Source organism: Prionailurus viverrinus, chromosome C2 (assembly GCF_022837055.1).
Source record: "Prionailurus viverrinus isolate Anna chromosome C2, UM_Priviv_1.0, whole genome shotgun sequence".
Classification (NCBI taxonomy): Eukaryota; Metazoa; Chordata; class Mammalia; order Carnivora; family Felidae; genus Prionailurus; species Prionailurus viverrinus.
In genome coordinates, this window is record NC_062569.1 from 111622623 (window position 1) to 111635104 (window position 12482).

General features: G+C 34.8%; 1 protein-coding gene across 2 annotated transcripts in view; it reads right to left on the reverse strand.

The window, feature by feature from the left end:
* Positions 1-2528: 2528 nt before the first annotated feature.
* Positions 2529-12482, reverse strand: part of TBC1D23 (TBC1 domain family member 23) — a 60755-nt gene continuing 50801 nt past the window's right edge. For both annotated transcript variants that reach the window (XM_047874985.1, XM_047874983.1), the window contains 4 exons: positions 9556-9644; positions 7100-7235; positions 5024-5218; positions 2529-4197 (listed from right to left, as the gene is read on the reverse strand). In XM_047874985.1, coding sequence (XP_047730941.1) covers positions 4116-4197; positions 5024-5218; positions 7100-7235; positions 9556-9644 — 502 coding nt within the window. In that variant the 3' untranslated portion in view covers positions 2529-4115. The remainder of the gene's footprint in view (positions 4198-5023; positions 5219-7099; positions 7236-9555; positions 9645-12482) is intronic.

Genomic DNA, 12482 nt, shown 5'->3' on the forward strand with positions numbered 1-12482 from the left:
TACGTCGCATGCAGGGAAGCCAGTGACTTGGATTCTAGGGAGGGAATGGTAAGAAATAATACAAACTGTTCTTGAACTTTCCTTTAGAACTTTCTGGGCATAATGGAACCGCTAGTCACGGTTCCAGTTCTGGCTCTGACACTGATGTGATGTTAATACCTAAGGCAAATCATCTCGTTCTCAGGACCTTTTCATCATCTGTAACACGAGAGGATTCAGAGGCAGAAGGTGAGAGGCTGGATGACCGAGTTTGCACAGTCCTGTCACTTCACTCTGACTCTTCAACCACACAGCTCTGTCTTCACGTTTCCATATTCCCTTTTATCTGCCACTTGAAAAGTAGCCAAAGAATTAAATGACTACACTAAATGAATCTCCAGAGCCCAGATCAAAAGCTGGAAGTGCCAACCATGTCTCACAGTTTTAATAACCATTGCCAGGCTAGTACTGATCAGATTTCTACTTTTACTCCAGAGGATCTATTCCAGCATCTCCAGCTGCCCGAAAGCCATCTGTTTACACGTCTTGACATCAATTTAAACTCAACCATCTGAAACTAATTTTATCATCTCTAAAAGAGCTTCTCCCAGGGGCAACTGGGTGGATCAGTCGGTTACGCCTCTGACTTCGGCTCAGGTCATGATCTCAGAATCTGTGACTTCGAGCCCCAGGTCGGCTCTGTGCTGACAGCTCGGAGCCTGGAGCCTGCCTCGGATTCTGTGTCTCCCTCTCTCTCTGCTCCTCCCCCACTCATGCTGTCTCTGTCTCTCACAAATAAAATTAGAAAAAAATAAAATAAAAAGAGCTTCTCCCAGCTTTCCTCTTACATATAGGCACCACCATTTATGCTGTTTTCCAATTCTCCTAACTCCTCATGCCCTCCCCTGGAAAATCTAAATCACTTCTGTAGATCATTCAAGTCTTTTCTCCTCCACCTCTGGTTAAGAACAGGGCCCTTCTTACTTTCCTGCAGTACCCCTTGATTGCTGCCTCCTTTTCTGTCCTTGTGACCACCATTCATGGCTAGGCCTTTCTCATTTTGGGGAGACTACTTTTAGGCAACTGGCCTCCTTTCCCTCAGCATCTTATCCTCCAATCACTCTTCATATAGAAGTCAGTCTGGGGGGGCCTAAGTTCAATTTTTCAGGGTGAGGTAGTTATACAAATGACTAATATAGATGAAGGGCTGAAAATTAGAATTGGAATCATCTCCACAATAAGAACAGAAACTGTCAAAGTGGATGAGATCTTAGGGGAATGTATGGTACTCCAAACAAAAGATCAAACTTGGGAATTACCAAATTGGGCTTAGAGCTTTGCACAAATGTCCATCGAGTGATGAATGGATAAATAAAATGTGATATAGCCATACAATGGAATATTCTTCAGCCTTAAAAAGGAACGAAATTCTGACACATGCTACAACAAGGATGATGCTTGAAAACATCATGCTAAGTGAAGTAAGCCAGACACAAAAGCTACTTATTGTAATGATTCCTTTTATCATGAAATGTCCAGAAGAGGCAAATCCACTAAGACAGACAGGAAATTAGCAGCTGCCAAGGACTGGAGGGAAAAGCGGAGTAACTGCTAATGGGTATGAGTTTCTTTTTTGAGCAACCAAATGTTCTGAAATTAAATAATTGTGATGATTGCACAACTCTGAATTTGCTAAAAAGCACTTTGTAGACCCTTCAAAAAGGTGAACTTTATGGTATGTAGGTTATATTTCAACAATTTTTTAATGTTTATTTCTTTTTGAAAGAGAGCACACTAGCAAGTGGGGGAGGGACAGAGAGAGAGAGAAGGAGATACAGAATCTGAAGCAGGCTCTGAGCTGTCAGCAGAAAGTCCGATGCAGGAGTCAGAACTTGTGAACCGTAAGATCATGACCTGAGCCAAAGTCAGACACTTAACTGACTGAGCCACCCAGGTGCCCTGAAGTGATTCGTTATCTTAAGTGATAATTCTCAGGGAGTAGGGAGGGAAGAGGGGATACCTTCCCTTTTCATTAACTCAATTTCTTTCAGCCTTGATTTTCTAATCTTGGAAATACAGAAAATAGTAACAATCTCATAATGTTGCAAACTCTGCAATCCTTGAGAGTCAGTAAGAGGTGAGTATCCCATAGTGAATTCTAGTTCTGTACTTAGTGGGCCAGTTAAGGGAGGATGAGCAGCCTTGTAAGTGCCTAGTACAATCAACAAAATGTATTTTTATTTCATACTCATGATTAGTAACTGTGATGTTATTTCAGAAGAAGAAACTAAAGTTCTGAGAATTTAAGTGGTTAAAGGTAGTAATTTATTCATGTGGAATTTAATGTCATTAGTTTTAAACTAACTCTTTCCCCCTCCCTATACAGATGAACACAAACAGGAATCTAATACTTTCAAACTTAAAACCTGAACATTAAATTCCACTGAAGGATAGTCCTCAAATTTCTAATTTTGTGTTATCTACACAGATTTGCAAATGGGGGCGGGGGGAGGGAGGGAGAGGGAGAGAGATTGTCATTAAGAACAAAGTTCTGAGCAAATTGTATTGGTTTATTTACAATTGTAATTTTATAAACAGTAACACAAACATCTTTACATTAATATTATGAAAAAAGTCCCATGGCTGAAATGGGCAAAAAATGGAGACTTCACGGCATTTGTAAAGGGGGCACCAAAAAGAAAGAAAAAAAGAAAAGAAAAAGAAAGCAACACAACCGTTGTGGGTAAAGTCATAAATATAGTATGCACCAGGTGCAATTTCACGCAAATGTCTTCAACCACTCAAGAAACTGCTTTTATTTAGGTATTAGAATAAAATATCTTGAACTATGTTGCCTGTTATTCACTTGATTTCCATTAAGTAAATTAAAATAACTGGCTATAAACAGTGTACATCTAAATATTTTTCCTATAAACCCCTTAGAGATAATCCATTGCGTTTTAGGACATAGCAGATTGTTAGGATTTACTACTTCCCAAAAACACTTTATAAGGAGTCCTTCCATAGCCCCAAACATGTTCCCAATTTCTCTCACCAGATGTGTCTAATATAGACCTCAATAAATTAAATTGAGAAAGCTGCAAAGTAAAGCAGATCACTTTTTAGTTCTGTCAGATTAAGAACATAAAAATAGTTTCGAACCACTGGAACAGAAGACAAAAACCAAAGAAGAGTAAGAAATTTCAGAAAGAGCTGATAAAACAATTGTAGTTTATATAGCTCTCTGATTATTTGGCTTTTATTTAAGTGGATATTCGTTGTGGTCACAGACCATAATCTCAGTAAGGATAAATCAATGTGTGCACAACAGCTGTTCTGAAATATCCCAAATCAAATATTCCACTTGTAATAAAGACCAATGACATTTTTATAGATACAACTCTGTCCCCCAAATGTTTATTTTAATCTTAATACGCCTACCTACTTATAATTTTAACTGCTCCTTAGAAACCAGTAGGATGAAGTTTAAGATCTGAAGCACTCAGTGTTCAAATCATTAGCTAATGGGAAAAGATGATTTAGAGACTGATACTCCAACATTTCACTAGCTGGACTGCATTTCCGGGTTGGCTGGAATCTTTATCTGCTTCGTTAAAAACATTTCACATTTTTTAAGAACAGAAACAGCAAGCTAATTATTAATCTATGTAATACTTTCAGTTTCTGATACTGCCAAGTGGATAAAACTAAATGTAGCAATTAAAGGGGTCTCTTCAACTAATTCTATCTCTAATTTTCAGTGAAGACATTGCAAGTATATATGTGCATGGATGTTTTTAAATCTGAAAGTGATGCATATTCCCTTTTAAAACACAGCTCTTCAAAACAGAACTGCATTCTGTACCCTTAGTTCACAAGGGTAGAGGGTCAGTTACCTCAAAGTCATTTAATAACTGACCTTTATAAATCATTTTACAAAACCAAAAATGCAAAAGAAAATTTAAGTAAAATTTTAACTGTCTAGAAATTGATTATAATAATTTACACTTAGACCTGCAATTCAAGCACCCCCATGAGCAAATGAAAGGTCTTCTGTTAGTACGCAATCCGGAAAGTATGTCCATGTTTCTTTCTCTTGGTTGCCTTAATTTCTTTTGAAATAATTCTCTCTTATATTAACTTTCCAAAGCATCCAAAACTTTCATGATCTGTTGTTTAATGGCTTTAGTAGCATCTCCTGCATTTGGAATCAAATACCTAAGGGGGGAAAAATATACATATATATTAACATAAATTGTTTTCCCTTCAGGCCTCAGCTTAGGTGACACTTCCAATGCAAAGCTTCCCCTAACCTACAAAGCCAGCAGACATACCCTCATATTTACTCCCCATAACTTATTTCAATACATACATGAAAGCATATTTTGAAAGAAAGAAAATCTAAGTGTGCAAGCTGGTGACTCTTCATAGCCAAATGGAAGGAACCAGAGATCTGGAGACCAGAAATGGAGCTCCATTTGGTCCTGTCACAAGCAAGGTGTGAGGATTTGGAAGTCATTCAACTCCTCTGGGCTTCACATTTTTATAGGATTATAAAGATGGTTTAGTTTCCAGATAAGTGAGGTCCTATGGCCCTTGATGCCCATCCATGAACTGTTTTGTCACGGGTCCACAATAAGATAAGGAGTTTGTGCCAGATTGTAAATTAAATATAACACTCAGCACGTTGCTTACTTCATGGATATTTTTTCAAAAGAAGAATTTTTTGATGAATGGAAGTAGAAACACTGACTTATATTCTGAGACAAGCTTCTTATTTGATAAACCAGCATTTAGTGCAGCAATAGTATAAGGACCCTTCTGTCAAAAAGTTAATGAAATTAGCTATGAAACTTACTGAAACCATGTGTTAATAACTAATTGACATATGATTAAGGGTATGGAAGAAAAAGGTAAGCAAAGAATACTAATTAAAAGTGGCTCAAGTAGCCTATGCCACCATCTATTCTCCAAAAGAGAGAAACAGTGTTTAATAATGAACTAATTCAATAATTCAGATAATACCATTCTAAGAAAATCTTACCTTTCAATTGCCAAGATTTCTATTCCTGAAGCACTGCTATTTCCATACTTGAAAGTAATTAGCTCAGGATGCTTTTTTTTAGATGTAATTTTAACTACGGAATTTAGTGCTTGTCGAGACTGTATATAAGCCAATCCTTTCCGTGAAAGAATCTCCCTTAAACAGTACATGTGTGTTGCAGTAACCAACAGATGACTTAAGAGGCAAAAAAAAAAAAAAACATTAAACAACAAAAAGAATTTTAGACACGTCATGCAAAACAGCTGTTACTTCAACCAAAAAAATATTCAACTCCAGATGAAATTACTTTTGAATTAAAATGAATCATCTATAAACAAATAAACTACCCAATAAAAGTTCTTAATTTTCCTTTAGTTGTATGGAAAATTAACATTTTATTAATAGGAAATCCTGTAACTGTTTAAGAGCAAAGTTTCTATTTTATGTAATAAAAAGTACAATACTATTAGAAATCATTAAAATAATATTTTTAGAATCTATTCTATATGGTATATGGAATACAGTCCTTTTCAAACTTTTTCACAATACTGCCTATATTCATAAACTACTCTCAGTCACTATACCATAGTGTATACTTTACATCAAAGACCACTAAGCAATAGTTGGGCTGCCTTACGTATTTTATAATATTCTGTAACTGGATCTTGAAGGTAAAATGGGCATGGTGTTATTAACACACCCCCTCCCTGTGTCTTACCTCACTTTTAATGTAATGCAATGATATACTCATACACATTTATGTAATACAGTAAAATCTTGGATTGTAACTTGTTCATGAGTGTCCCAGAAGACGAGCAAACCTTTCTAATACATTTTAACTTGATAAATGAGCGATGTCTTACGAGTAGTACATGATGCCAAACATCAAATGATCGCAACTGAGCCAATGGTTCCTGAAATTCGCTTTGATACACGAGTGCTCTGGATTACAAACTTGTTTGCAGAACGAATTATGCTCGCAAACCAAGGTTTTACTGTGCAGTAAAACTATAAAAGTCCAAAACGCAGGACACTCTGCAGAATACACAGCCTAGCCTCAAAAGATTCATTCATCATGCAGAAAAGGGGAGATGGTGGTAAGGCAGAAGTACTGTTGCACACCGGCTGAAACTAAAGAGACTGACAGGCAAATACAATGCAGGAACCCTGACTAGCTATTGGATCAAAAAGGAAAAAATGACTATAAATAATACTTTGGGGGCACTCTGAAAAATCTGAGTGTGACATGTATGTTAAATGATGTTCATTTTAAAGTTTTTAAAGAGTGATAATGCTATTTTTAAAAAAGTCATAATGCTATTGAAGTTGTATAAGAGAATGCTCATATTCTTGGGAGATTTACACTAAAGCATTTTTGGGGCTTAAGGGTCATATCTGTAAGATTCTTCTGAATGGCTTGACAAGAGAGAACTGTATGTGTATGTGTGTCTATAAATAGATATATAAATAGATTGGAAAAACACAAAAAGAAATTAAAATCTGGTGAATTGAGAGAGGCTTATAAAGATGTTCAATGTACTGTTTCTTCAACTTTTTAGAATATTTCAAAATAAAAAATTAGATTAAAGATATTTTTTTTTTTATTTTTTTTTTTTTTATTTTTTTTTTTTTTTGGTTTTTTTTTTTTTTCCTGAAATTTATTGACAAATTGGTTTCCATACAACACCCAGTGCTCATCCCAAAAGGTGCCCTCCTCAATACCCATCACCCACCCTCTCCTCCCTCCCACCCCCCATCAACCCTCAGTTTGTTCTCAGTTTTTAACAGTCTCTTATGCTTTGGCTCTCTCCCTTTCTAACCTCTTTTTTTTTTTTTTTTCCTTCCCCTCCCCCATGGGTTCCTGTTAAGTTTCTCAGGATCCACATAAGAGTGAGACCATATGGTATCTGTCTTTCTCTGTATGGAGATTAAAGATATTTTAAAAATCAAGACACATAATACAAGTTGACAAAGGAAAATTATATCTTATTGTACTTAAAGAAAATTTCTCCTGTGGTTAAGTTTTTTATTCCCCAAATTTAATTTTACTTCTGAAGAAGGCATTTAAAAAAGTACCTAGGAAACATGTGTCCACTTTCTTTCACTTCTTTACAAGGAAAATGATGCTTGATGTCTGGCTTGTTTATCCAAGTCTGAATGTTTACAACCTCTTTTCTGTCATCATCTGACATTGAAGAGCTGTCAATTTCATCTGAAAGAGTTTAAAGTGTTAAAAGTGGGAATTACCAACTTTAAAAATGAGACATTCCTTAATAGCTGGGGGAAAAAAAATGAGTATTTTAAGCATACAGGTTGGGGGAAAAGAAAAAAACAATTCAAATCCTGTTTACTATGTTTCCTTATGCCACTGGCATAATACAGAAATATTATGAAGCATTAGGCTACATGGTAAGAAAGTCAGGTGAAAATACTAAGAATACCCCGTAACACTGTGTGTCAACTATACTTAAATAAAAAATAAATAGGGGACCCTGGGTGGCTCAGTCAGTTAAGCATCCGACTTCAGCTCAGGTCATGATCACATGGTTTGTCGGTTCGGGCCCTGCGTTGGGCTCTGCGCTGGCAGCTTGAGCCTGGAGCCTGCTTCAGATTCTGCATCTCCCTCTCTTTCTGCCCCTCCCCTGCTCATGCTCTGTCTCTCTCTTTCTCGAAAATAAATATTTAAAAAAAAATTTAAATAATAAATAAATTAAGTAAGTAAGTAAGTAAGTAAGTGTGCCTAGATGGCTCTGTCAGTTAAGCACCCGACTTCAGCTCAGATCATGATCTCACAGTCCGTTAGATGGAGCCCCACGTCGGGCTCTGTGCTGACAGCCCAGAGCCTGGAGCCTGCTTTGGATTCTGTGTCTCCCTCTCTCTCTCTCTGCCCCTCCCCTGCTCACGCTCTGTCTCTCTCTCTCTGTCAAAGATTTAAAAAAATAAAACAAAAAATAAATAATGTAAATAAATTTTTTAAAGACTACACTGCCTGAGGAATTTCAACTTTTTTGCTTTATGTAACATGACTCTAATCTATGTCTAGACTATAGAAAGATGGCTAAATTGTCCAATAATAAGCATCTATCTTGAGGGCAAAGATGTTAGAGTTCTTTTTCTCTCGCTGTTTTTTGACTTTAAGAAAAACAACAAAAATCCATCCTTGGATAAATAAGTAAAAATCTCTACAGTAGCAGTAACATTTATATAAATAGTAGACCTTTCAACTGTATTCTTCTGCAACTGCTTCTTCACTCTGAACACTGTAAAATTTATACATGTTGATACACATAGCTCTAGTGTTCTCATTTTCATTACTGTACAATTTCCCAAATACAAATATATGCATAAATATATGACACATGTATGTATACTATAATTTATCCATCCATTTGCCTCTTGGGAATTAAAAGAGTTGAAATGAAAGTTATTAAAGAAAGGAGCCGAAATATTCAGGGACAGACTGATAAATAACAGGAAGATAGCAACAAAAATAGAAGGGAGTGGAGAAAAAGAAACAATGAGAAATAGCACACAGAAAATTTCATTTACCTCAATGCAAGTTTTTAGGAAGGTGATTTTGTAAATATTTATTAAAATGTCAAATGTGGCTCCCTATAATGTATTAATCTTACTGCTAAGAATATAGCCTCTGTGTGTACTTACAAAAGTTCAGATAGTTATGTATAAAAATATCTATTGCCATTTGAAACAAACAAAAAACCTGAAAAACTACCAGTGTGAATTTTGAAAGACTGATTAAATAAATTATGGTGTGTTTATGTGATAGAAAGAGAACTAAGGTGGAATATGGGCTGAGATGGAAAATATACAGCATGTATTACTAAGTAGAAAAAACAAGGAGAAATTTGGGAAGGTTTTTTCTTTTATTTGCTACATTGATTTACTGCTTTATTTTTTCTAACCCAATACACAGATTAACATTCGTTATTATTACTTAACCAGGGTAATCTTGGCAGCAGCATTATGAAGCAAACTAATAAATAATTTTTTAAAATATAAAGACAACCACAGACGATGATACAATTTGCCTGGTACAATATCCCCACCTTGTGGCCTTTTAGAATATTACCTCGAATTTAAAAAGGCTCTTTCCAGATGTCTCCATTTTGGAATTCCTTGAACTTTAGTCCCACAGCTCTCAATCTCCCAGGTGGGTGGATCAAGGGGATTTAAATAAAATCCCATGGATTTAAATACTATTTCAATATGGATAATTCCCAGATCAGCACCACGTTATTAGACCTCTCTTCATCTAAAGACTCCTATAATCAAATGCCTACTCAGCATTTCTGCTTGAATTCTAACAGGCATAACTTAAGAGGTCTAAAACCAAACTCTTAGGAAAAAAACTAGAAAAAACTTAGGAAAAAAGAACAGACTCTCCAATCTCATCTACAGAATTTCATTGTGTCTTTTTTTTTTTTTTTTTAAGTTCAGCTAGTCTCAGAATGATCTCTATAGTCATTCCTGGTGCCTAAGGAAAGCATCTACAGATAAGTGTATTACTACACCTGTGTCGTATTCTTCTTCATCCCCAATGCTGAAAACAGGCTTTACACCACGGTAAGGCTTGCCCACTCTGTCACTGCTGCTCACATGCCTATATTCAAAGAATTTTAGAGAGGAAATTATCACTTAAAAATTATCATTTTTACCAAGTATCATTTGAATATTTATACAAAATGTATACATTCTTTGTTCCTCACCCCCATATACCACCCAGCTTTAGAATAGCTATCTATGTTAAGGAAACTGTAACAAGATAGGAAATTATGTTAGCAAAAGTGGCAGAATGTCTTGACAGGCTGAATGTTTTCAATCTGTAAAAATTAAATTTTAAAACAATTTTATTATTCATATTAGAACTAGTGCTTAGATCTGTGTAGCTTTAGGGAAGTCGTTTAACCTCTCTGTGATTCTATTTTCATATCTGTAAAGTGGTAGTTAACAACAGTACCTACCCTTCAAGGTTACTGTGAGAATTAAATTAGTTAATATTTTGTAAAGCTCTTAGAACAATGCCTGGCATCTAGCTAGTACTATGCACATGTCTGTTAGGTAAAATAGATTATGGAACTGAATACTCCAATTCTAGGAGGGGTGTTAAGGTTTTCTTATATGGGGCAAAAATTTGGGGGGATTTTGGGGGGATATAAAATGGGATTTTTCCTCCCATTTTTTTAAATCATAGTTTCAGTTGTACAGTATGATTCAACAATTCTATATATTACCCAATGCTCACATTATAATCCTCCTTTTTTCTTTTTACTATTACTTTTGCTTTAATAGAAACTAACATGCTACTAGTTCTTTTACATAAATGTAAATAAACCATGAAAATTAATCTGCCTTTCTTTTTCAAGTGGCAGAAGCATAAACAATAAACTTGATTAGTTCTTGCAGGAAGTATAACCTCTTTTTACTATAAAAATTTATACCTCAGTACTTTTCAGGTAATCTCAAACAAACCAAGAAGAAAAATTAAAATATTTCAACAAAATACATGTTTTTGTGGAAAAAGCACTGTATATTTGTAAGATAAAGGTTCCATCAAGATTATCTACAATGAAGAAAAACTGGCTTATTTTTATTTATTGATTGATCATATATCAAGAGATAGTCCAACATGGAAAAAATTGGGGTTACACGTCTTTAATCTTAAATTCAATTTTTCCAGAATATAGAGATAAAATATGTATTTTAAATAATACATATCATCAATCAAAATCTTATCATAACCTAATTTTGTTCAATGAGGCTTACTTAAATCCTTACTTCCCCCAAAACATTCCTCAATGGAACACTTACTAGAAAAACCAATGAGAGCTAAATGTATAACATTCTTTGGGAATTATAAACTAATCAATACATAATTTACAGTTTAAGTTAAATCATAAAATCATTTTATGTTAAAACATATCTAATGTAAAGTTATCCAGTAAATTATCAAACTATACTCATTAGACAAAGTGAAATAAATAATTCAAATACCTATGAAACTCAGAATCAGCCTACTTATTATAAAAGACAAAGATAATACAGCTTTGTCTAAAAATACTTTAGTGCCATCTAGATTATAAAAATTTATGATTAAATTATTGGTTCTCTCCTGACATTAAAGCATAATTAAACCGATGTAACGTTGAAAGTAACAAGGATAATGTTTATAGTAAATGCATGAACCAGAATTCAAGTATGCAAAGTGAAAAGTTTTAAAAAAACTAATCATTATTGATCTACATTTATAATACAAGGCAGTTTTTATAAAGATTGCTAAAGATTACTGGGTTATTCTTAAATATTGGCTAAAAATTAATGAAATTTGGGGCGCCTGGGTGGCTCAGTCCATTAAGCGCCAACTTCAGCTCAGGTCATGATCTGGCAGTTCGTGGGGTTCAAGCCCCATTTCAGGCTCTGTGCTGACAGCTAGGAGCCTGGAGCCTGCTGTGGATTCTGTGTCTCCCTCTCTCTCTCTGCCTCTCCCCCACTTGTACTCGGTCTCTCTCTCTCTCTCTCTCTCTCTCTCTCAAAAATAAATAAACATTTAAAACAATTTAAAAATTAATGAAATTCACTGTACTCTTTTTAAAAAGCAGTATATTTATACTTTTTTAGTTGAAGTAATAACAGAAATATCTATAACATATTTTGACCAGGTTCTAATTTATTTACTGAGCTCAGAAAGAAACCCAATTCTAACTTTTCACTAAATTCTATTTTCAAAATAGATATATTTACCTGTAGATCAGAGAAAATAAGTTAAATTTTTATAAATTTAAGAATTTGGGAGAAAACCTGGGAGTTAAAATTAGACTAATTCAATGGTCCTATAACAAGAAAAGGTAGAAAGATGATTCACAAACATTATAATTTTAAAAGAAGCAAATGCCTTTAAAATAGTCTCAGGTAAAACTGTAATAGAAGCTCTGTAAATGGCATTGTGCAGGAATAGTTACAGTAAATAAAAACTCTTACCACTAAGTTAACAGTGAACTAGTGCTTTTAAAAATGTTACTTCTAGTCACTGAAAACATTGAAATGACCAAAGAAAAATTCAACTCCATAATTCCAAAGCTTAATTTATATTTAAAATACAACTAGAATTTCTTTTAAAATCTCCATAGATATTGCTCTAATTGATATTCTAATTTAAACTGCTTAATGGGGCACTTTGGTCGCTCAGTTGGTTAGGTGTCTGATTCTTGATTTGGCTCAGGTCATGATCTCATGGTTCTTGGGATTGAGCCCCACATTGGGCTCTGCACTGACGGCATGGAGCCTTCTTGGGATTCTCTCTCTCTCTCTCTCTCTCTCTCTCTCTCTTTCAGAATAAACTTAAAAAAAAACTGCAGAAAAATGCTGTAGGTATAAAAACTACAAAGCTATATAAAGGTATTAAGTTAGTAGAGTTCTTCTGTGCACCCTAATTGAAGGTTCA